Source organism: Panthera tigris, chromosome C1 (assembly GCF_018350195.1).
Source record: "Panthera tigris isolate Pti1 chromosome C1, P.tigris_Pti1_mat1.1, whole genome shotgun sequence".
NCBI classification, from domain to species: domain Eukaryota; kingdom Metazoa; phylum Chordata; class Mammalia; order Carnivora; family Felidae; genus Panthera; species Panthera tigris.
The window spans coordinates 53,570,376-53,595,566 of NC_056667.1; the positions used below are offsets into that span (position 1 = coordinate 53,570,376).

General features: G+C 41.6%; 3 protein-coding genes across 8 annotated transcripts in view; all 3 read left to right on the forward strand.

Annotated features, from left to right (window-relative positions):
* Nucleotides 1-3,568, forward strand: part of DNAJC6 (DnaJ heat shock protein family (Hsp40) member C6) — a 100,653-nt gene extending 97,085 nt beyond the window's left edge. For 3 of the 6 annotated variants that reach the window (XM_042997485.1, XM_007089845.3, XM_042997486.1), the window contains 2 exons: nucleotides 360-536; nucleotides 1,236-3,564. In XM_042997485.1, the coding sequence (XP_042853419.1) occupies nucleotides 360-536; nucleotides 1,236-1,337 (279 nt within the window). In that variant the 3' untranslated portion in view covers nucleotides 1,338-3,564. Of the gene's footprint in view, nucleotides 1-359; nucleotides 537-1,235 lie in introns of all 6 variants that reach the window. The other 3 variants (XM_042997484.1, XM_042997487.1, XM_042997488.1) reach the window with 2 other exon arrangements.
* Nucleotides 3,569-8,432: 4,864 nt separating this feature from the next.
* On the forward strand, nucleotides 8,433-24,408 carry LEPROT. The gene is made up of 4 exons (XM_007089844.3): nucleotides 8,433-8,540; nucleotides 12,975-13,050; nucleotides 18,690-18,876; nucleotides 20,531-24,408. The coding sequence occupies exons 1-4, from the start codon at nucleotides 8,525-8,527 to the stop codon at nucleotides 20,645-20,647; spliced, it is 396 nt and encodes a 131-aa protein (XP_007089906.2). The 5' UTR covers nucleotides 8,433-8,524; the 3' UTR covers nucleotides 20,648-24,408.
* The window catches only part of LEPR (leptin receptor), a 189,374-nt gene continuing 177,173 nt past the window's right edge, over nucleotides 12,991-25,191 (forward strand). The window contains exon 1 of the mRNA XM_042997492.1: nucleotides 12,991-13,050. The gene's annotated coding sequence lies outside the window, so the exon portion shown is untranslated. The remainder of the gene's footprint in view (nucleotides 13,051-25,191) is intronic.

Consider the following 25,191-nt stretch of genomic DNA (forward strand, 5'->3'; position numbering starts at 1 on the left):
CAGATACTATACTAGACAGAGGCAGATAGCAGAGACCAAAATGGACATGGTCTGTGCCCCCACGGAGTTCATGCTTTAGGAGTGAGATTAACTCTGGGGTGGGGTAGAGAGGAAGGGATTCAAGCTCTCAAAGGCAAATGGTATGAAATTCCTGAGCAGGCTTTTAAAGGATGATGAAGGGTTAACAGGAAAGCCAAGGTAGGAGGTGAAAAATTATCCTAGGTAGAGAAAACAGCTTGGAGCATGCACAGTGCCCCATGTGGTTAATGTTGTTGGGGCAGAAGCCATTTCCAGAGACTAAGTGGAGACCTTAGGGACTTGAAAACATTTCTATTTCCTAATTCCCTCTGCGTTTACAGATTCTGGAATGGATTGAAGGTAAAGAGAGAAATATCAGAGCACTTCTGTCCACGATGCACACTGTGTTGTGGGCTGGGGAGACCAAGTGGAAACCAGTTGGCATGGCTGACCTGGTAACACCTGAGCAGGTGAAAAAGATATACAGGAAGGCTGTGCTGGTGGTGCACCCAGATAAAGTGAGTATGATCTGCCCTGGAAGAGCACTTCTCTGCTCCTTATTTCATTAGCTTATGACCATGTATTAAAACATTATACTCTCAATTTTCTGGTTATTAGGCCATTTAAATGATAAAGTCCATGGGCTAACATCAAGTATTTAAACAAATAGTTATACTTTATGAAGCAAGAGAAGAAATTAAACTATATATTACAATAACGGAATGGGAGGGCTTTCCCTAGGTATATGATTTATCACTGACTAGTTTTTTTTTTCCAGTTTTTAAATAAAGTTTATTTATTTATTTTTGAGAGAGAGAGAGAGAGAGAGAGAGAGAAAGAGAGAATGCACACACACGAGCGAGGGAGTGGCAGAGAGGGAGAGAGAGAGCGAATCCCCAGCAAGCTCCACACTGTCAGCATAGAGCTCAATGCAGAGCTTGATCTCACGAACGATGAGGTCATGACCTGAGCTGAAATCAAGAGTCAGACGCTTAACAGACTGAGCCACCATATGTGAATTTCTAAGGGGAGAGAGTTTTGGGGAGGTTATAATAATTAGGATCACATAGAGTGAGCTATAAAATAAGAAATGGCCTAATAGAAAAACATTTCAATTACTTAGAGCCCACATATTAGCAGTGAAAATTTTAATACAAATAAAATTTCAGTCTGTAGTATCTAATGTGTTTTGCTGTTCTTTTTTCTTTTTTCTACAGGCTACTGGGCAACCCTATGAACAATATGCAAAGATGATTTTTATGGAGCTCAATGATGCCTGGTCTGAGTTTGAAAACCAAGGTCAAAAGCCCTTGTATTAGTTTTTGAGCTTTTCCATTTCTGCTGCAGACCTGTGCTAATGCTTAGTGTGTGTCACAGTTCTGAAGTTTTCACAGGTGAACCAAAAACTCCAGTAACATGTATCCAGTACTAAACTGTTAAATTACTCGTGAATTAATTACTCATTGATAAGGAATGTGGATGTTTATTTCCTCAAGTCCCCACCATAAAAGGTCCAGAGCAGGGAAGGAACTTTTAGTGAGAGGACCTTGTGGAGTTCCTACATTCCAGCCTGCCCTTTGGGGGGCAGACTCAGCATTTTGTGGGGAAATGGAAACCAGAGGCCACCAAAGGCATAACACCCATCTCATTGTCTGAGAATAGGATTAATGAGCAAAAGCTATGATAATAGAAGTACATGGTGGATTTTAACTAATGGTTTTTAGATTTTCTTGGAAAGATGTCATTAAAGCCATGGCTTTACATTGACTTTAGGAACACAACCACCAAGTATTTTATTTTTGTGGAAATTTACAATGGTCTTTAGCATAATACTGTATACGTCTTTGGGTCAAGAGGACAATGTAAATTGTGGGAAGTGATTGTATTACAATCCAGTGATTGCCAACCCTGGATAAGCTAAAAATTAGTGCAAATGCTGACTGAAGAAAACAGGGACTCTGTGGAGAGAGAAATATTTGTTCCTGGTCAGAAAGTTGGGCTGCTACCTTCCTCTCCCTAGAAAACTGTAGTTGCTTAAAGAAAATGTCTTAAGGACGTAACTTCAACTCTAAACATGATTTGGAAGAAACTTATCATTTTGTCATAAGGCTTCATGCTCTTCCTTTTGCTTAGCCAAGAAAATATTTTTAGCTGGAAACAGGTTGTAAAGCAGTTTGGCACACCACAACGTATCAGGACCAGTGTCTAGTAAGGAGTCCCTGTCCTCTAGTTTTGTGAGTGGTTGTGGTAAGAGAGTAGAAAACAACACAACACCAGTGACGAGACAGGTGCAGTTGGAGTGGGAGAGCTGTGCTCACCTTCGGACCGGACCGAGTCAGATGGCTGGTCAGGATTTGCTTGGAGGGACCATGTTCTCCTCCCCACCTGTTGACACTGGATCCCTTGGATTATTACAGTGGGGGTTAGTGTTTTAAAAGTAGTCGGGGGTCTACAGGAACAACATTCATGCAGGGACATCTGTGAAAGCAAAGTAAGAATGAAACCTTTGCAGACTTCACACTGGTTGGGTTGCACTTCAGTGTTTTGGCTGTTCCTCATTTTGAGGGATCAGCAGTTGCCATCCCGTGACTTGAGGGGGATCTCTTTTGGTGTGCACATCCATGATGTGCATAGTATATATATGCAAAGCAGATGGGCAAAAAGATTTCCATGCTAATCTTAAAAGGTTCATGCTCAATATGGTGAAAAGCTTTCAAAAGTTGTTTTTAAAAGACAATCATTTTTTGTTCCTATTTTAATTTTCTTGTGGCAAACTGTACCAGAAAAGCAGCATGTCAAAAATACTTCATGTTCTGTATAGAAATCTCTCTCTCTTTTTTTCTTGCTTGCTTGCTTTCTTTCTCTTCCTCCCTTTCCTTTTTTTTTTGTTATAAATATTTATTATTTATTTTACCCTTTACTGACAATGTGAAACTCACAGAAAATGTTCTCCTTTTAAATATACAGCTGTAAACCATCAAGGTAACCATAACAAACTAGGTGTTATTTATTAACGTATTATGAAATAATGTTTGAACCAGTATGTGCTTGTCTTATTTAAAATTGGAATGTGAGACATGTTGCTGTGACCTGGTTTTTTTTTTCTCATTCACATTTGTAGATATTGTGTGAACTACAGTATATAATGATAATAATTAAAAGGATATTATGTGAATGTCACGTACATTTTGAAATGATAGAACTCTATTAGCTTTGTATCATGTTTGGATAATTCATCAATATTCACAGTTTAAAACATCATTAAACATTATGTAATTAGCAATGAGAAAGAATCTTACCTAACTTAATAAATTTGGGATTTCCCTCATCTCTTTTCCAGATACATTATAATTCTGGACCCCTATTTATCTCAAAACTCTTAACATATGCAGACCAACAGATTTTTGCATTCCTTTTAAATATCTGGTTGTGACAAAGCTTGTTGTTGATCAGATTCACTGTTTCATTCATGTTATTGTAATATATTTTTTGTTTTGTAAATAAGTTACACACAACAAAATGTGATTGGTCTAAAATATTTGTAATGTATATTAAAAGGCTCAAAAATATTTGTAGAAACCTAAGTTATTTTTGCACTAAATATAACCTAAGTTATATTTGGGAATATAATGACAGGTTTGAGTTATACCTTCTGACATGATTCGCTTTTTAGAAAATTAACGGGAAAAGAGCTTGAAAACATTTAATACATTTGCTGGATTTCTGGATTTCTGGATTTATACATTAACCACCTCCACTACCACCCTTTCCCCTACACACACACACACACACACACACACACACACACACACACACACGATCATGCTACATAAACACTATGTTTCAAAAAGAATTGGCATAGAAATCCTGGTCTCCTGGATAGAATATGAATGAATTTTCAAAGCTGCATTTGTATGCTGAGGCAAAGAAATTGATCTTGGAAGTCTAGGACTTTGTCATAGTAAACAGGACTGACCCTTGAAAAATGCAGGGATTAGGGTTTCTGACCCCACATGTAGTCAAAAATCCATGTATAACTTTTGATTCCTCCAAAGCTTAGTTAGTAATAGCCTACTGTTGACCAGGAGCCTCAATGATAACATAAAGTTGAGTGACTTCATATAAATGATAACATAAAGTTAATTGACACATATACATGTATACATATATATACTGTATACAGTATAATGTTCTGTATTCGAGAATATTGTATTCTTACAGTAAGATAACCTAGAGAAAAGAAAATGTTAAGAAAATCATAAGGAAGAGAAAATACATTTACCGTACTGTACTGTATTTACTGAAAAACATCCACGTATAAATGGACCTGTATGGTACAAACCTGTGTTGTTCGAGGGTCAACTGTATTTCAGTTCTTAAGGATAGAAGCAGCATGTTCATTTGGGAGCACATGCTGCAAATGAAAAGCATTTGAATCATTCTTTTACTGTCTCTGTCTGGAAGAATGTTCAAGTCGGATCCTAATGCCACTGATGAGACACCATTGTATAAGGACTGAACACGAACACTAAATTCCATAAACAGTTATCACAGCAACAGGACAGTTTCCCTACTGGAAACATCTATGGGGAAGTTTAGGTCAAGTAAATAGGTTGTGGTTGTTCTAAAATAAACCATGATTTGGCATAATGGTATGGTATTGGTTTGAGACCAGAAAACTACATTTAAATCCTGGTTTTTTACTTCAGGGCTGTCATATTCAACAACTTTGTTAAACTAAGACTTAATCCTATCACCTGTATAATAGGGATATTGGTAGTAGCCCTACAATGGAGGCATTAGGAACTATATATAAACTATTATCGAGTACTCATTAAATAGTAGATATTGTTAATGATCTGTAGAACAAAGTATATCCTTGGAGATCAGTATTGGGGCTGGAATTATATCGAAACCTCCAGTTGGCTGTAGGGAGTAACACAAATAGAAAAAAGCATCAAAAGAAACTTGAGCCTTGGCCCTTATTTCTATATCCTTGGAATGATAAGAGTTCTGTTTCCCTAAAATGGCAGAGATTTGAATTGTAGGTTTTGTAAAGGGAATGGCTGTGTGAAAAAGGGAGCCTACCCCAGTATAGATATAATGCCACTGCATCTATCTGGCAGGCACTGCCCTAGGTGCTGTTATATAGATTTGTTTTCTCATTTAATTCTCAAAAAATTCTGGGAGGCATGTTTTGTAAATCCCACCTCAGGAAACGGAAGCATGGAAACATTTATCCAGAGCTGGGGTTTGAGGCTAGATGTTAGGATAGGGAGAGATGGTACTATGGATGGTGAACTTACCTGTTAATTCAACCAATATTTTGTGTAAATTGTATGCAAGATACTAATAGAAATGTAAGGGAAAATCAAAATTAACAAATGGATTTGATTTCCCTGTTAAACATAAGATGTTGTTGTTTTTCTAATTACTACAACAGATTTATATGGAGTAGTATACGCACTGTCTGACTTTAGAGTTGAACAGTTTTGAGTTTTATCTCAGCTTCTTTACTTACTAGTTCCTATTTGAGCCTCAGTTTTCCCATCTGTAAAGTGGAGATAATATAACCTACAGGGTGAGAGAACGAATGCAAGGAGAGAATATGACGATTTAAAGTAGTTCTGAGAGAATATGACGATTTAAAGAAGTGCTAGGCAGCACGGCAGAGGACATGGATCTTATACATCCAAATCAGGGGTACGTTTCAGCTTCTAAGGTTTTATGTACTTTTTTGGGGACTCTTTTATTCTTGATGAAACATGGAATGGGTAAGTGGAAGAACAATTTTTCAGTGCAACATCTGGCAAAAGGAAAGCAGATGTTCTCAGGAGATGGTTAGAGCTTCTGGAAAGATGTTTTCTCTTCATAGTGTTTAGTAAACTGGAAAGGACAGATGGTGTAGGCAGAAACCTTGTTGAGAACTGTGATACTGTGATTTATGTATGTGATCACTCAGATGACCAAAGTATATATATTTGGTCTTCACAGTTCCTGGCTTATAGCTCCCCAAACCCTTAGAATTTCCATAAATGTAGAGAGTGATAAAGATTTCATTATGTTTGGAAATCGCCTAAGGATCAGGGCTGGTTGCCAGTTGAGCCAACCACATTTTTAGAGGATTGGTACTTTCAGTCCTACCTCATGAACTCTGGGGAGGAGAGAGGGACTGGCGGTTGGCTCAATCGCCAATGTCCAATGATTTAATCCATTGTACCTATGTAATGAAGCCTCCATGAAAACCCAAAAGGACAGCGTTCAGAGAGCTTCCAGTTGGCGAACACCTGGGAATGTGGGTAGAGGGGACACACCTAGAGAGGGCTTGGAAGCTCAGTGCCCTCTCCCCACACCTTGCCCTCTGGTAAGCTATTACCTGTACTTCTGATGGACTGGCTATACATCAGAGGTTCCCAGGACCTCCTCCTCATGTTTGGTTGGTTTGCTAGAACACCTCACAGGCTTGGCATTATAGTGAAGGAACATATGGCTGACAGGCAGTTCCCCCTGAATACTTTCACTGCTGTTAGAAAGGAGTAATACTCAAAAGCGGGAAAAAGACATTCTGAAGGATCTTGAGTAGATTGCAGGCTACAAAGTAGAGTACAATGTAATTCTGGATCTGCAAGGGTCTGCAATGAGCCAGGTATTAGCAACACAATGTTTTTAATAACTACCTTCCATCTATGAGGAGATATGGGAGGGGCTAGAAAAATGAACTCATAGGTAAACAGGTTGAGACAATAATACTTGACTGTACAGTTTTGAAAAAGTAAACTTAATGGGGATCCTGAAAGGCGGCGGTGATGAGAATATGTACTTCTCAAGCAGCCAAAGGAACCCCTTTATCTTTCAGTCTCTTTGAAAATTAAGAAAAAGCAATAGAAAGGGGGCAGTAGTTCCTGGCTACAATGAGGCGTAAGTGGCCTGTAACCCAACCTCTTCCAAAAAGCTGGCAAGCCCTACCTTTTCTGAGCCTCTTTCCATTAAGGTAAAATAAAGCACTTGGATCAAATGGCTTTTAAGATCTCCTCCAGATTGTCCCCACCAAGACAGAAACTCTCTATTCCCGTGAGGAAGAGTAAATACAAAATGGCCCTCTGAGGTTTAAATTGGTCTTAGTTACCTGCAGACTTTGAGGTCCCAAGGTGTAAGAATAACTATTTAAAGGTTCATGAAAGCTTCAGGAGCAAAAGAGGTTATTGGTCTTTGTGTCTCTAAATAAACCACGGTGTAAGAGAGAAAACGAGTGTTTGAAAAGTGCTAAAGTTCATATTAAGCAAGGCAAGTCCATCTTCGGAGAAAGGTCTCCTACGGACTTGTTCTCTGGTGCTCCCACCCCCAACTAAACCGGCTGCAGCCACAGCCATGTAAACGCAGACAGGCAGGCGCGCGCGCGCACACACACACGCACACAAGCATCTTGGGGCTCAGAGAAAAGTGCTGCTCAGTAAATGAGTGTCCTTCCCTTCGCTACCGGTTGTAATTTCCCCCCTTCCCTCTCCCCATTTTCTCGGTCTCCACCCTAAGGCCGAAATTCCTTGCAGCCAGGAACCGCGATTGCTGGGCCTCTGTAGCTCAGGACCTGCACTGGTTTGGCTGCCTTGGAGCGTCTTGGCCCGCGCACCCAGCGGTCCCAGAGGAGCCGAGGCCCCAGCCGACGGATTGAAAAGGATGGGTGTAGGGCAGGTTAAGAGATTATGCGTAAGGCTCAGGATCTGGGAGAAAAGCTCCGGGAACAAGACCCGGTTTACAGGCTGAGAGTGCATTTCCGGGGCAAGCCCAGGACCAGGATCACGGGGTAGGCGGAGCTCTGCGAGCCGGGGGTGGAGTTGTGGACGATCTGGGCGGGGCTTTGCGTGGCAAGGGCGGAGCTCTGCGTGGCCGGAGTGGGCTTAGGACCTAGAGGGACGGGGCTCTGAGTGGAGGGGAAAAGGCGATCGGGACCCTCAGGGCGGGGTTCTGAGTGGCGTGTCAGGGAGTAATCGGGACTGGCAGTGGCGGGGCTGTGCGTGGTTGGAGTAAACTTGGAGCCCACAGGGACCCGCAAGGGCCCGGCTCTGCGTGGCTGGCTTGGACAAGCAGGGGCGGGGCTCTATGTGGCTGGGTAGGTAGGAATCGCGACAGGCAAGGGGCGGGGCTCTGCGTGGCAGGGCTGGCCGAGATGGGACAGGCAGGGGCGGGGCTCTGCCAATTGGGTCTCGGACGAGCAGGGGACGGGGCTCTACATCGCGTGGCAGGCGGAGATGAGACCAGCAGGGGCGGGGCTATGGGGGCGGGGCTGGAGGAGCCGGAACCCGCAGGGGCGTGCTCTGTATGGCGGGGCGGGAAGGATCGGAAACGGCAGGGGCGGGGTTCTGCGTGGAGGGGCGGGGTTCTGCGGGAGGGGCGGGGTTCTGCGTGGAGGGGCGGGCCCGGGGCCCGTGGTGCGACCCCGGGCCGGGTCTGGGCGGCCGGCGGGCCGTGGCAGGAAGCCGGAAGCAGCCGCGGCCCCAGCTCGGGAGACATGGCGGGCGTTAAAGGTAGCTGGTCCTGCGGTGGGGTGTCGCCGCCGTCCCGGGCTAAGCCTGGAGTTGCGCTCTCAGCGTGTGGGCGGGGAACGGCCTCCCCCAAGCCTGCCGCTCTCCCCTTCTCTCCGGGGGCGGAGGAGGCGCTCACCCTCTTCCTTCGCCCCGCAGGATGCGGGTGGAACCTCACTGGTCTGCACGCTCCTGCCGGTCTCTCCGGGACCCTCCAGGCGAGCCAGGAGCAGTACCCTTCTTGGAGACCCGGGTAGACCAGGAGCATCACCTCTAGGCTCCTCAGTACCCCCGCCCCCATCTCTGCTCAGTTTTAAACGGACTGGGTTTCCATTTCCCGACATGTCCACCCTGACGCCTCTCCTCCCTCTTCCTGCCGCTCCGCAGTTTCCAGTTTCTTCTAGAGCAGCCATTGTCTCCAGTCTTCTCGGCCCCGGGGTTCTTAATTCTTTCGGTACTGATGAGTTTTCCTAGTTGGGCAGAGTTGACTGCAGGCAACAGAAAGCCCACGGAAATGCTGTATTTCTCATAATTGTGGAGAATAGATTGGGTGGAATGTTATCGCTGCTTTCTTTAGTGTTTATTCGTCTATGGACAGACAAGAAAGTAGTGTTTGTACAGAGAGTGTTCAACTACAGGGGCAGTTGAAAAAGGAGGTACCAAGAACGCCGCTTCCCTTATCTGTATGACTTTAGAGAAGTGGGGGATGGCAGCGGTAGGAGAGGCTATTGGAAGGCTTCCTGTTATTTTGGTAGGAAACCATTCGATTTCTGATGTTTGAATAGAGTAGTGTAACTTGTTTCTATGTTGGAGTTAACTTCCATCTTTGGAATTGGTAACCAAAGATCTTCCTAGTTAATCAACATCTGTTATAAACAACGATATATTTGCATGCATGTGTGTGCACTCTGAAATTTATCTGAGTATGTGAGCTATTAGCAGACACATTGTATCATTATTTCTGGCTGACTTTTATATTCACCATCAGTTTAGTAAATGTGATTTACTTGGACAGTGTCCAGTGTGTAACGTGTCCATTTGAAGACAATGCAGAAAAGGGGTGACCGATAGTATCCCAGTACTGGACTGCGCTGTGCTTAGTCATGCCCAGAAACTATCAAGTAATGATACTGTTTATGTGTGAATGTGTTAGAAATTGTGATGTAGTGAAAAGGAAGACCATGAAATGGAAAAGGACTAAGGGAAGGAAGCTACAGATAGTTCACTAACGGGTGAACTATCTTACAGATTGAGGGACCATTGTATGCCTGTGACTTGGGATAAAAAGATAAAAGTTATTTTTGGGTGACAGAACTGGAAATGATTATATTACTGTTGAAGTGTCCAAGGTGTCCTTAGATAACAGGAGGAGCACAAAGATGGTGTTATGGATTAAATTGTATCCCTCAAAAGGTATGTTCAAGTTCTAACTCTCCGGTATCTGTGAATGTGACCTTATTTGGGAATAGAGTCTTGGCAGATGTTATCATTAACTTGATGATGATACTGGATTAGAGTGTGCCCTAATCCAATGACTAGGGTCTTTATAAAAAGGGGGGGGGGTCAGAATTTACACATGGAATCACAGGGAGAACACTGTATGGAGACAGAGGCAAAAATTGGACTGAGGCAGCTAGAAGCCAGGAAACATCAAAGATTGCCAGCAACCACCACGAATTAGGAAAAAGCAAGGAAAGATTCTTCCTTAGATCCTTCAGAAGAAGCATGGTCCTGCCAATACCTTGATTAGAGACGTCAAGCCCCCAGAAGTGTGAGAAAATAAACTTCTGTGGTTCTAATGGTCCAGTTTGTAGTATGTTGTTAATGGCAGCCCCAGGAAACTAACACAGATGGGATAACTTAACCCTGCTCTGGGGAGAAAAAGGCAGTTCTTGAATTGAATCTAAAAAAATCAGTAAGGCGTCACCTGGCTAAGGAGGGAGCAAGGACAGTTTTTCCAAGTGGGGAGAATTGTGCCAGATCAACTCGTAGGCTGTGAAAGTGGCTGTGAAGGGGTGACACCAGCGTTGTGTATTTGAGAGATTGCTGTCTGCTGCTGCTGTGTGGAAGATGGATCGGAAGAATCAAGGTTGGAGGCAGGCATGAGATGGTGAGGGCATGCACCAGGGCAGTAGTAGAGGGTTCAAGAGAGGAGGGTGGGTATCTTAGTCCTTTAGGGCCGCTCTAACAAAAATACCGGAAACTGGATGGCTTACGGAGCAAACATTTGTTTCTCAATTCTGGAGACCGAGAAGTCCAAGATCAAGGTGCCAACAGATGCAGGGTCTGGTGAATGTCTGCTTCCTGGTTCATAGACATCTCACTGTGTCCTCACATGGCAGACAGGGCAAGGGAGCTCTGGAGTATCATTTATGAAGGCACTAATCCCATCCATGAGGGTCCCACCTTCATGACCTAATCACCTCCCAGAAGCTTTAAGTACCATCACATTGGCAGGAGGATTTAACATGAATTTGGGGAGGGAACACGCTCATTCAGTGTATAGAGGTGGTTTTGAGTGACACCTGGGAGGTTGAGTCACCTTAACTTGGTGATCTTCTGTAAGACAGAAGGTGATGATAGTGTTCGTTGGTCTTTCAGGATAGAACTTAAAGGGAAGAATGTGTTTGGAAGGAGAGGGCGGGATGTTTGGGTTTTATACATGTCGACTTTGAGGTCCTTGTTGGCTACCTGGGCAGAGAAGTCCAGATTGGAGTTGGAGGTGCAGGCCTAGGTCCCAGGACCTGTTCTGGGCTGCAGCATCAGATGTGGCTGGGCCCTCGTGATACTAGGGAACTTTGGGTCAAATGCAATGTCTCAGCAGAAGGACAGTCTAAAGAAATGAAGTTGGATTCCTTGTTAGCTCCAACTTTAAAATATGGCAGAGGATGTTGATTCCCCCCAAAAAGAAAAAAGAATCAATCAACTGAAGATACATTTGTGAACCTTGAGAGATGGGTGTCACAGACCGGAAAGAAGAGGTCTCTGGTTCCTAGCTTTGAAGAAGGGAGTGATACAAAAGGTCAGGCACAGGGAAGGGATAGTGCCAACCAAGAAAAGACCATCTGTAATGAAACAATATGCGAAAAGTTCCTTTTGTACGTTTTTCTTTAAAAAGTGACATGTACGACATGGAAGAGTACAAAAATTAAAATTGGCAGTCTTGTCTTGTGCCCTAACGTCTATATACTTCCAGATGTTTTTAAAAAGCACCTTCGCATCTTCCTATAAAACAGTCTCCCTAAATCTCTTAAAGTAAAAGGAAGCAATCAAAATGTTAATTAACTTAGTGAATGACTAATTGTGAGTATTATGGATTTTTTTCAGAAGAAAATTTGGCTAAATTGTGTCTGGTGCTTTGAATTTATACCTTTAACAAAGAATATTGCTAAAATGAGCAAGTACCTTCATCAGTCAGCATTTATTTATGGAACACCTTCTTTTTGCCAAACACTTCACATGGATTATCCCCTTTACTTCTCATAAGCTGCGTGATAAGGTGGCACCATTATTCCCATTTTATAGGTGAGAAATTTGATTGAAAGAGGTTCAGTTTCTCTCCAAGGTCACACAGCCAGTTGGTGGCAATGTTGAGATTTGAACCCATGTTGGTGACTCAGAGCTCAGGATTTTTTTTAACAACCTTGATACTCTGTCTCCCACTCAGCAGCATGACAAGGACAAATAACGTTCCTACCCCCTCAGCGATTAGTGTTGAACAGATGCAGGGAATAAATATTTTATTTGGTGGATACTACTTGGGAGTCATTTTGTATGAAAACATGAAAGTAGTCTTCAAATACTTGAAGTACTGGGATTGGGAGAGACAGAATGATCAAAGGGCATATATATATATATTACAGTGAGGCAGTTTTGGATATAATTTGAAGAAAGGATTTTCAGCATTTAGATACTATCAGAAGGAAATGATACGCCTCAGGCAGTAGTGAGTTCTCTTCACTGGAGTTGTGCAGACAAGCTGGTTGGCCTCTTGTGACAAATAGAGGGAATTTATATATTAGATAGGGGTTGGAAAATGCTTGAGACCTTTCTCACCTAGTGATTTTAAAGTGGTGGACACAGGCAGTCATTTGCTAGTCAAATGTGATGTCAACTAATGAAATAACTACATTTGTGTAAATTGGGAACCTTTTACTTCTTTAAGTGAATGTTTTTGTTTAAGATATAACTCACATACCATAAAATTAACCTTTTAAAAGTGGAACATTCTATGGTTTTTAGTTTATTCACAAGTTTGTGCAACCGTTGCTACCATTTAATTCCAGAACATTTCACACACACACCCCCCCCCCCCCCCCCCACGCCCCAGAAGAAACTCCATACCCATTAGTAGGCACTCCCATTCCTCCCCTCTTCCCCCAGGTCCCTGGCAACCACTGATTGGGACCTTTTAACTCTTGGTTTTATTTTTCACAGCTCTTGTGGCATTATCCTTCAGTGGGGCTATTGGGCTGACTTTTCTTATGCTGGGATGTGCCTTAGAAGATTATGGGTAAGTGTTCATTTCAAAAAGAACTATTCTTGTTTTTGTGCGTTTGTCACTGTTCCTGTGAGTGTTAGCAAGTTTAGTGAATTTAGCGCCAGGCTCTAACCAATGAGTTAGTGAAGTCCAGGTCCATTCGTGGGTCAGTTATATTTGTGCAGAGAAAAGCTCTTTTTAGACTTGATGTATTCATTTAGTAAGCATTTCTTGAACACCTACTCTGGACCCGCTGGGGATATAAAAAGGAAGAGATACAGTCCTGTCCTCAAGGAGCTTGCAATCTGAGTTGTGCCTGAGAGGCAGACAGGCGTCGGTCTAGTCCATAAGATGACAGCTGTAGTGGAGACATGTGCACAGTACACGGAGAGCTTTGAGAAGGTGTATCTGAGTTTCTTTGGGAGAGTCAGGCAGGGCTGCAGAGAAGCTGTTGTCTTTAAGCTGAGACTTTGTGTCTAAATAAGAGTTTGTGGGGCTGATGAGTTAGGGGAGGGCATTCCAGGCAGTGGGAACATTCACCAAAATGTGTTTATTCAGCAACTCTTGGTTGAGTGCTTACCACATGCCAGCCACTGTTATGGGAACTGGAGATTAAGAAATAAGAACAAAGGTCCTACTCTCTTAGAGTCTGTGTTGCAATGGGGGAGATGGACACTAAACAGATTTAAAAATGTCCATTCTATCAGAGGTAGAAATGTTATGAAGAATAAATGATAAAGGGCACAGAGACTGGGGAGACGGTGGTCAGGGAAGGCCACTCTGAGAGGGTGACTTGTGAGCAGAAATGCAAAGAAAATAAGGAAGCAGGCCATGCCGGAAACTGGGGAAGGAGGACTTCAGGCAGTAGGAAAGTCATATGCTCAGGCCCACAGACATTAGGGCATAGAGACTCTCCAGGAAACCACATGTGGTTCATTATGGTAGAGCATAGAGTGTAGCTGGGATGAGCAATAGAAGGGTTGGTCAAGGATGTAGAGTCAATCAGTCTTTAGGGCACTGTATGCCATGTAAAAGAGGTCAGATTTTACACTTCAAGCCATAGGAGCTGGAAAAATATCCTGAGAATAGGTTTGGAGGGTGAAGGGGTTTCTGTTTGAAAAAAGTCAGTCTGGCCAAAATGTAAGAGTGGATAGCAAGGTGCTGAGACTGCCGTCAGGACACGCAGTAGGGCACTACTGTCATAAAGCAAGCAAAATGTCAGGCCGTGGCAGTAGGAATGAAATGAAAGGAAAGAGAGAGATCTAGGTGGCAGAACTAACAGGTTTTGTTAACTGATGTCAGGATTCAGCAGGGGGAGGGGGTTCTGGGATGCCTCCCAGGTGATTGGTTGAGCATCTAACTGCACAGGAGATGCTGGGACTAACTTAAACCAGCTGGAGCTAGTTGTTGGGACATTTGATGAGTTCAGATCTCTCACCCCAGTCCTGGCCAGAGATTGTCTAAACACAAGAGGGAGCCGGTTGTAAGCAATAACTTCTATTTGTCCAGAGTGTTTGCAGCTGTTACCAGAGTCTGGTTTTTAAGGATATAAGGTATTATCCTCATTTCTAGCTGGGAAACAAAAGCCCAGCGTGGTCAAAGACTTAACCCAAGTCGCACAGCATTAAGTGGCAGAGATTGGACTCATGTTCTCACTCTCTTGACCATTATTCTACAACCAACTCTGAATCCAGGTGTTCTAATTCTCTACGATCTCTATAAGGTTTTAAACAAAAACGAGCCATTTACTGCTACTACAAAGAAATTAGTTTTATATTTAATGATGGTGACCCAGGATTATCCTGTACATCAGGAGTCAGCAAACTGGCCCACAGGCCAAACATGGCCTGATGCCTGTTTTTGAAATTAAATGTTTTATCAGAATACAGCCACACTCATTTATGTACCATCTCTGGCCACTTCTGCACCACAGGGGCAGAGTTGTATAGTTGAGGCAGAGACCCCGTGACATGCAAAGTCTAAAATATTTACTGTTTGGCCTTTGCAGAAAAAGTTTGCCAATCTCTGGCCTACACGTTTTCTGAATAGTGTATATTTAATACCCAAATTTTGTATGTAAACAAGGTTGCTTCTACATTAATAGTTCTCATAGTTGAATATTGATCGCTTACTATGAATGGGAACACAGTGCCTTAGATTGTTGTACAGAAAACTCTCACTATATTCTAGGAAGTTAATAATTAAGAGCTCCTGGCTGTCGGCATGTCAGGTCATAGCTGGGTCTCTTCCAGACCTCTTCTTGTCTCTGTATCTGTGTTTCCTCACTGGTAAAATAAAGGCTTTGAACTAGATAATCTCTAACAGCCCCTTCAACAATATTATTTGGTGATTCTTGAAACCCACTATAATCCCTATAGTTTAGAATTAGGAGTTAGAATTCAGTGTGTACATCTTGAGTCCTCTTGATGAAGGGCATTTCCCCTTCTTGCTTTTTGGTTGCTGTCCCGTACTCCTAGATCTGTGGCTGAAATAAGCTTTCATTACAGTCTAGCTTTGTCACAACTTCTGCTTAGAGGTGCTGACTGTCGGGGTGGACCTCCGTGTATTACTGTGATGTGGATATTTTAAAGTGAATAGAGACTTTCCTTTTTTTTTTTCTCTCAAGGAATGAAGCATAATAAACATCTGACTGATGGAGAAAAATATTTTTGAAGTATTTATAGAGCAAATGTAATTGAAAAGCCGATGACAATTTTTAATAAATACAAAACATTAAAATTTGGGAAGAAAACTTTTTTGCATTATGGTATTATTATGTCTTACAATAAAGATTAGAGTATATCTAAAGTTTGTACTGGTAAGCATATTTAGTTTTATGATTTCCATACTTAAAATTCATTTTGTTCATTCAGTAAGTGGTAATGGAATACCTCATCTCAGCCCTGGGGATAAATGGTGATTGATTGAGACAAATTAGATTCTTGGTCTCATAAACAAGGAAATATCAAATAGGGATAAATGCTGGCAAAAAGTCAAGAGGGTGATGTGCTCAAGGGTAACTTGAAGTATTTAAAATGGATGGTCAGTCTTATTTCACTTAACATAATATCCTCTATGTCCATCCATGTTGTCTCAAGATCTTGTTCTTTTTTATGACTGAGTAATACTCTGTATTCCATGTATATCTTCCTTATCCATTCATCTGTTGATGGATTCTTGGGTTACTTCCATATTTTGGCTATTGTAAATAGTGCTGTAGTGAACATAGATGTGCATATATCTTTTTGAAATAGTGCTTTTTTGTTTTCTTTGGGTAAATATGCAGTAGAGGAATTCCTGGATCATATGGTAACTCTCATTTTGTGAGGAGCCTCCATACTATTTTCCACAGTGGTTGCACCAATTTACGTTCCCACCAACAGTGAATAAAGGTTCCTTTTTCTCCACATCCTTGCCAACACTTGTTATATCTTGTCTTTTTTTTTTTTTTTAAGTTTATTTATTTATTTTTGAGAGAGAGAGAGAGGAAAAGAATGAGCAGGGGAGGGGCAGAGGGAGGGAGAGAGAGAATCCCAAGCACCCTCTGCACTGTCAGTGTAGAGCCCAGCATGGGCTCAAACTCATGAACTGTGATATCATGACTTGAGCCGAAGTCAAAAGTTAGATGCTTAACTGACAGAGCCACCCAGGTGCCCCCATGTTGTCTTTTTTTTTTTAAAATTTTTTTTTTAAATGTTTATTTTTGAGAGAGAGAGAGAGAGAGAGAGTAAGTGGAGGAGGGGCAGAGAGAGAAGGAGACACAGAATCCAAAGCAGGCTCCAGGCTCTGAGATACCAGCACAGAGCCCGATGTGGGGCTTGAACCCACGAACGTGAGATCATGACCTGAGCTGAAGTTGGACACCCAAATGACTGAGCCACCCAGGCGCCTCGCCCCCATGTTGTCTTTTTGATACTAGCCATTCTGACAGGTGTGAGGTGATATCTCACTGTAGTTTTGATTTGCATTTCCCTGATGATGAGTGACGTTGAGCATCTTTTCATGTGTCTGTTGGCCATCTGGATGTCTTCTTTGGAAAAATTCTATTCAGGTCCTATGCCCTTTTTTAATTGGATTATGTAGGTGTTTTTTGGTGTTGAGTTGTGAAAGTTCTTTCTATATTTTGGATATTAGCCCCTTTTTGGATGTATCATTTGTAAATCTCTTCTCCCATTCAGTAGGTTGCCTTTTCATTTTATTGATGGTTTCCTTCGCTGTGCAAAAGCTTTTTATTTTAATGTATTCCCAGTAGTTTGATTTTGCTTTTGTTTCCCTTGCCTGAGGAGACATATCTAGGAAAATGTTTCTAAGGCTGATGTTAAAGAGATTACTGCCTGTGTTTTCTTCTAGGAGTTTTATGATTTCAGGTCTCACATTTAGGTCTTTAATCCATTTTGAGTTTATTTTTGTGTACGTTGTAAGAAAGTGGTCCAGCTTCGTTCTTTTGCATGTAGCTATTCAGTTTTCCTACTAGCATTTATTGAAGAGAACAAATTGGGGTTGGGCAGAATGTGAGGGCAGTGGGAGATGCAGGCTTCCAGTCATGGAATGACTAAGTCACAGGGATAAAAGGCACAGCATAGGGAATATAGTCAGTGGTATCATAATAGCAATGTATGGGGACAGATGGCAGCTACACTTGTGAATATTGCATATTGCATAGAGTTGTCGGCATCACTGTGTTGTACCCCAAAAACTAAAGCATCAACTATACTCCAATAAAAAATAAATAAAATTGAATGATTAGGGAAAGCCACTTTTAGGAGGCCTCTCAGCTTAGATTGCACAAGAAGGAGCCAGCCAACGAGAAGACAGGGAGGAGAGCATTCCAGGCAGAGGGTTTTTGCTAGTGCAGAGGCCCTAAGATGGGGATGAGCTCAGAGTGTTTCAGGAACAGAAAAAAGGCTGGCGTGGCTACTGACTGAGTGTATAAAGAGAAGATGGCACAATGCAAATGGGAGAAGTTGGCCAGATCATGGAAGGCTTTGTAGGCCAGGGAAAGGAATCTGGGTTTTACTAAGCCATTGAAGGGTTTCCAACGTGTATACTCTCAGAAGATCTCTGTTGAGTTAGTGGGTGCAAAGTGGGTGCACTGTCTTGCGTTCTATAGGGAAAGCAAAGGTGACTGAGTGAAGATTCTGCCTTCAAGAAATTACAGCTCAGGAATAACAGAAAACAATAAAGATTCTTGATTACACATTGTGTAGTTTTTTTTTTTTAACACAGGGTATGGTATCGACATACTAATGGACTAGTAATTTTTAAAAATTTTTTAAAAATTTATTTATTTTGAGAAAAACAGACACAGCACGGGCAGGGGAGGGGCAGGGAGAGAGGGAGAGAGGGAGAGAATTCCAAGCAGGCTTCACGCTACCAGCACAGAGCCTGATGTAGGGCCTGAACCCACGAAACTGTGAGACCATGACCTGAGCCGAAACCGCGAGTCGGATGCTTTACTGACTGAGCCACCCAGGTATCCCTGGACTAGTAATTTTTAATCATTGCACCTTACCTGTTCCTGGTATAAATCATCTCATGTACGAGCATTGACCATTAAATTAATAATTGTTTGACCTAGACACTGAAGATAATTCTAACTTTGAAATGGCAGCATGTCTTTACAATGTAACCGTAACTTTTCTTTTTGGGTTTCTTCTGGGTCCATCCGACAGCGTTTACTGGCCCTTGTTTGTCCTGATATTTCACGCCATCTCTCCCATCCCCCATTTCATTGCCAAAAGAGCAACGTATGACTCTGATGCCACAAGTAGTGCCTGTCGGGAGCTGGCATATTTTTTCACTACTGGAATTGTTGTTTCTGCCTTTGGATTTCCTGTTATTCTTGCCCGTGTGTCTGTGGTAAGTTTTGTTTTCTCTTGTTTTGCTCGGTTGTTGCTGAGTTTACTTCAGAACATCAGTTTCACTGCCATTGCTTAGGCTTAATTCTCAAATCCAGATGTGTTTGTAGTTTCTCTTTTCCATTTTAGATCTCCCTATCAGTGCCTTGGCTATGTTTTCAGAATGCTTTCTTTGTCTCTCTCACAACTTTTAGCCGGGGCATGTGATTTCTTGCTCTTTAAACTGTTTTCTGGAATTGTGCTTATCAAATCCTTGCCTCTTAGGGCGATCCACAGAGAATGTAATAGCAATGCTTTTCTGGTTCCAAAATGAACATCACATCAAATTCTTCTGCATATAGGATCGTGAACACAGTTTCCAACTCAATACTATAGGCATCTTTTAAGGGACACCTACATGGTTACAAGAAGATACAGTGAATAAGATGCCATCTTCATATCCAGTATAATTGTTTTCTTTTTGTCTCCAAAACACACATTGTGGGTATAATTTATTCACTTCTTTCTTTTTTAACGTTCACTGCTTTTCATGCTACTTGCTTTTATTCCCCCTAACTACATACTGTTTCAATTTCATGAAACTCTTATTTGGGGCATTGGATCTTGGGGACATCTGCTATTTGTAAGATACCAGGAATAAGAGCCAGACATTGTCTGTGTCCCAGAGGCACAGAAACTAGCCTGATGGGTAAGTACACTATGAATGTATTATGTGTGATAATTGAAACATGATCACACCACCATAGGAGCACCAGGAAGACAGAAATTCCAACTGGCATTTGATGTAGGCCTCAAAGGCTAAATAAGGTTTTGATTCAAGTAGGGAAGGCTGTTCTATGGAATGGCACCCAAGTGTGAAAATGCAATATGTGGAATAAATAGCAGTTCAATATGGCGGAGTCAAAAGGACGTGATTGAGAAGGAGGCTAGAAAGGTTGGGGAAGCCCACTTGCGCAGGCTCTTGAATGCTATGCCAGTTTGAACTCTATTTAGATGAGAAGCATTGGAGCTTTTTGAATGCAAAATCTTCAAGACCTTACTCTCCTTGTGCTGTAGACTAATATTTAAGTTTGGCTGTAAGGATTTCTGTTTTATGAAGAAACTTTCATTGATGTTTTCTTTCTATTGCTTAAATTAAAACAAAATGCCCACTAGAGGGTACTCTCATCCCCTACTGCGCCTCTGTAGAACCATCTGCCACGCTGGGAAGCTGTTTTCATTTGTATGCAGATTATTATTTAAAGTCTGTTCTTGCCTAGAAAAGAAACAGACCAATCCATAATTCTCTGCAACTCCTGTTTTCCTGAAAGGAGGCAATGGGTATAGATCTTTTAGTACCCGGTATTATAATTAGACCCTTTATATTCTGGGTGCTTTTATTTTACTTAAGGCAATCATTGTCTACTGAAAACATGTTGAGAAATATGTCTAATGGGGAAAATGATAAGGATGATACAGACTTAATTATCAAGCATCACGAAGTAATTAGGCTAATTACTGAATAGTTCACTGTCTCCTGCCTGTTAGGTTATTAAGCCTTTTAGCAGTTTTATGTAATATTTCATTGGATGATTCTAATGCAGAAAATAACAGAGATTTTCAAAGAGTATGATATGAAGAAAGTAAAGATTTAATCCTCTTTCCTTGTGTTTCAGATCAAATGGGGAGCCTGTGGCCTTGTGCTGGCAGGCAATGCAGTCATTTTCCTGACAATTCAAGGTTTTTTCCTTGTGTTTGGAAGAGGAGATGATTTTAGCTGGGAGCAGTGGTAGCACTTTATTCTGATAAATTGCATTTTATTTCTTAGAAGTCATGCTATATGTATTTGTGTGCACATGTGGCCTTTTACTATGAAATTTCCTATGCTATTTTTTTATACCTTTATATCATGTTCACTGTAAGAAGGACTACAGGAGAGAAAGCTCAGTTTTGTTTCCAGCTAATAGACCTCTCCATGTACTCAAGTTGAATTCTTTTATTTGTTTGGCTCTTCATATAGTCATGGTGCTCTCAGAAGATATATTAACACAGTCTTGTACACAGCCGTTCACTTGTGTGATGCATTTACATATTTTGCCTGGGGATGAGTGTGGGTAAGCAGACAGCACTGGAGCAAGTCTGTTCTACTCAGGACTTCCAAGATATACTTGTGGCCCAGAGAGAGCGGCTCCCTCTTTGTGTTGTAGACCCTTGCCTCTCGAAGTGTGGTCCATAGAGCACCTGGCATCTCTTAGGAGCCAGTTCATACAGAATCAGAGGTCCCCCCCCCCCACCGATCCAGTGCATTTTAGATGAGCTCCCAGGTGAATTACATGCACCTTAAAGTTTGACAAGTGCTGTCATAGGGGAATAAGTATCACCTCTAGTGTCCTTGTCTTCCCTTTGGCTGAACCTCTTAACCTCTCTGGGTATTAGCTGCTCGTTTGTAAAAATTGTTTCACCTGCCTTCATGTTGAGGCCTACTTCAGAGTCTCTCTGGTATTTGTGAAATGTCCAAACCTGTATTGTTCCTCACATTTGCGGAATTGTTCTCAGTAGGGAACAGTTATGTCTTCACTGTCTGAAAGGCAATAGCTCTTTTCACAGAGCTGGGGAAACAGAATAACTGCAAAGTAACAGAGTAACTGGGCTGTACCGAAGGAGGCCAGGCTGGAACCAGTCCCTGCTTTAACAGGGGGGCAAGAGCAGATAGGTAATACTTTCTAACTTCCCTTTGTAATCACACACTTCTCCCCAGCTCCTTCTCTGTACTGCTTTCCACCTCCATCCCCCCTCCAAGCCAACACACTCCCAGTAGTTCTGATTTGCCTTTACTTCCTCACGGCTCTGACTTTTCCTTCCTACAGGAACAGGAGCCAAGTAGGCAAACAGAGGGTGCCCAAAGACGCTACTTACTGTCTTTCATGCCTTGTAGATCTTTTTATATATATGTATAAAACCCCTCTGCCACTTTTAAGTGAATCATTGTGAGTACGTGCCACGCTAGATCCTGTAGTCAGTTTTTCTAGCTCAACTTTTGGTCCAAGATCTATAAAGAAAAATATGGGAACTAGAACCACTTGATGAGAATACAATGATTTTAAAGGATCATTAATGTGTGATAACTGACACGCATTGAAAACACTAAAATTTTGAAGTTGGGAATCTGAGGAATTAGCATATCTTTTCGTATTCTGGAATGATCTGGGACTAGGAGAAGATAAAAGTGAAACCTAAAAGGATAATGTGCAGTTATATTGTGGCCTTGTGCATAATTTTATGTTTTCTTTTTTTTTTAATATATGAAATTTATTGTCAAATTGGTTTCCATACAAAACCCAGTCCTCATCCCAAAAGATGCCCTCTTCAATACCCATCACCTGATTTTATGTTTTCAAAGTTCTTTGTACATATAGAATTGCTGATGTTATTTCCAATATTTATAATTAGAAAAATTATATAGACACTTTATAATTTTAGCCAGCGTTTTTAATAACACTTGCACTTACTTTATTGTAATAAATTTCTCTTTTAACACAAAAGAAAGTTTAATTTCAAAAGTCTTTATTCTGATGTAGCCTTGCTTAAAAGATAAAAAAAATAAAGTAAGAATCTCCTGGTGTTCTGAAATGGGTAGTTTGAGCAATACAGGAATAGCAATACATTTTAAGATACCATTTTGAATGTCTAGTTGGCTTGTAATAGCATTTCTTTTCCTAAAACGGAAATAGTGTTTAATTTATACTCCCTTTAACAAAAGTATCTTTGTTGCTTATACATATTTCATATTTCAGATAACCAAGGTAGCCTTAATATGTAGCCTTAAATAAAACATTGCCTCTTGATTGTACTTCCAGAATGATATAAAGTACACATAGAGAATATTTGTAGCCATTCCCTAATAATGGAATGGTTTATTGAAGTGATAGATTGTTGGATTTGCTCTGTGTCTGAAAACAAACATTTATTTTTAGTGCTTAAGTGTCATTATAAATGCCAGTGGGAAGTATTGCTATGAATGTACAATACAGAAGTTTCCTTTTGATGACACACATGTTGGGCATTTCTTTTTCCTTATAAAAAGTTCATTTTTTTTTTTTCCTGTATGCCATAGAAAATATTTTGGAGATTCAAAGCACATTGCTTACATTCTAAAACTAAGAATACACATAAAGAATTGCTGACAAGTAAGTAATCTTATGAGGAAGTTCTTTATCATGTTCCAAACAACTGGTTTACAGGCAGACTTTGAAACACTTTCACACAGCAAGTGGGAGGTTGGTGATTGAGTGCCCAGGCCAAGCCTTCTGAGGGAGGCTAAACCCTGATGTAGTTGACTTACAATGCTCAAGGTACCTGCCTGAGTTTTGGGTCTTGGAAACAGGGTAGCGTGGACAGGGTGGAGAAAGGAAAGCGGAAGTTTCCACCTCTTTTCCTAAGAACAAAGGTCTTCAAGTTTTGCAGCACTTTCCATCCCCTAATGCCCTTGGGGTCCAAGTACATTCCCCTGAGTTTTGTTGGCCTCCTCTCCTGACAAGGGGCCTTCCTCCCAGCCTGCCCTACCTCCTGGGGCTCCTCATTTTCCCAGATCACCCACCTCTCTACTTCTACCCAGTCCATTTTCTTATTATAGCTGATACAGTGCAGTGTGAGGAAGAAAGCAGTCTGGTCTACCTCTTTCCCAGAAAGAAAGGAGGAGAAAGGAGGACTCATCTCCCCCTCATCTGGGGCCCTTACCAGTGCCCCCAATGTGTAGTGACCACGCCTGCGGCGGCTGCAGTTTTGCAGGGGAATGCCTTGGAACCCAACGGCTCATTCACAGAAAATGGTAGTGTTTCCAAGTACAGTGAAAAAGCATCCCAGTAGTTTATAGAAGGGTAATATATGGGTTAGGGGCAAACCTCTCATTCCTCATCCCTTCCTCTGGGTGGGTTCTCAGCTGGTTGTACTTTTCATGGTTGTTCCTGTTCCTCCACTTGTGGACTCACAGATTTTTCTTACAGTCCTCAAGATCTTTACTTCTGAGGTATTCCCTTCATGAAGACTCTTCTAGAGGCCACAACGTTTCATTAAGTTAATACCATTCCTTATGCTCTCAGGGAAATGCTTAGGAGATGTCACAAAAATATGACAAGTTTGCAAAAAATCCAGATTTTGCACCATAATTTGACCAAATTTTATACGGATGCTAGCATTTTCCAAGCATAGTAATTAGTTCACAACTAGAAATTGTTATTTCTGTAAATGGATGTAACTTGTGTGTTTTAATTGTTTTTCCCCATTCTGCCTCATGAAATACCTTATTTGCAAAAATCCCAGTGCATAATAGCTCATTATGCTGTTACAATCACAAGGTGCTTTGTAGTGGCCATGCTACCGGAATAGAGCAGTGATACGTGTAACCCCAAACATGATGTGAACGATCTCCAGGACTGCTTTAGATTGCATTATATATGTATGACGAGGACGATTATTTTTTAAATAAAACTTGTTATTTATACTTTCACAAAGACTTCTATGTACATTATTAAATTAAAATGTTTAATTTTTAGCAGATTGATTTCCCCAGTGTTTTTGTTTGGATAATCTTAACGTGCATGTGACTAGTGTTGAGCCTGTACTCACTGGGGTTGAAGAGAAGCCGTCCAGGCATATGCACAAACTGGAAAGAACCCAGGTCCTAATTACACCTGTGTTGTGGCTCACAATCCTGTGAGGAGACGTGGCTGTCGGGGCGTGCTTAATAATTCGCTGTATTGGAAAAGAGAGAGCACTTGATACTTTAAAAACACGCTGTACATACCCTGAAGAGTCTTTTTTTGTGCACTACAAAAAAAGAATGAACTGATGTAAAATACTGCTTAAGGAGTAATGTATCCTTTTGCACCGAACGTTTGGGGAAGAGCTGGTGTCTTTCTCACGGGGGGGGGGGGGGGGGGGGGGTGGCGGTTAGGCAGCTAGGTGACAAACGGAGCTGGTTATTTCTTCGTGTTGCCCAACTAAGTGTAAAGCTAAAGTTTTAGTAGAAATTTAATAATACCAACATACCTATAAAATGCCGGTAAAAAGAAAAACAGTTCCCAAGGAAACTTCTCTGGTCCAAGGGTTTGTACATATGCATTTTCATTTAGAAAGCACACTGGATGCATGGAGATTCCTCTGGGGCTGGGAATGGGTGCCTGGAGAAATCACGCACCTGGTATTTATCAGCATCTCCTGTTTTGAGATTAAAAAAAACAACAAAAAACAGCACACTTTCCTATTTGTTTTTTGTTAGCTAAATGTGAATAAAAAGGTCTTGTCCGGTAATTGTGATTGGAAAGTTATCTTCTCCTTC

Excerpts from the sequence above, each read along its gene's own strand:
- LEPROT (XM_007089844.3), top strand. Across the intron at positions 13,051-18,689 it reads TGTGCCTTAGAAGATTATGG|CGTTTACTGGCCCTTGTTTG; the intron begins GTAAGTGTTCAT and ends TCCATCCGACAG. Across the intron at positions 18,877-20,530 it reads TTCTTGCCCGTGTGTCTGTG|ATCAAATGGGGAGCCTGTGG; the intron begins GTAAGTTTTGTT and ends CTTGTGTTTCAG.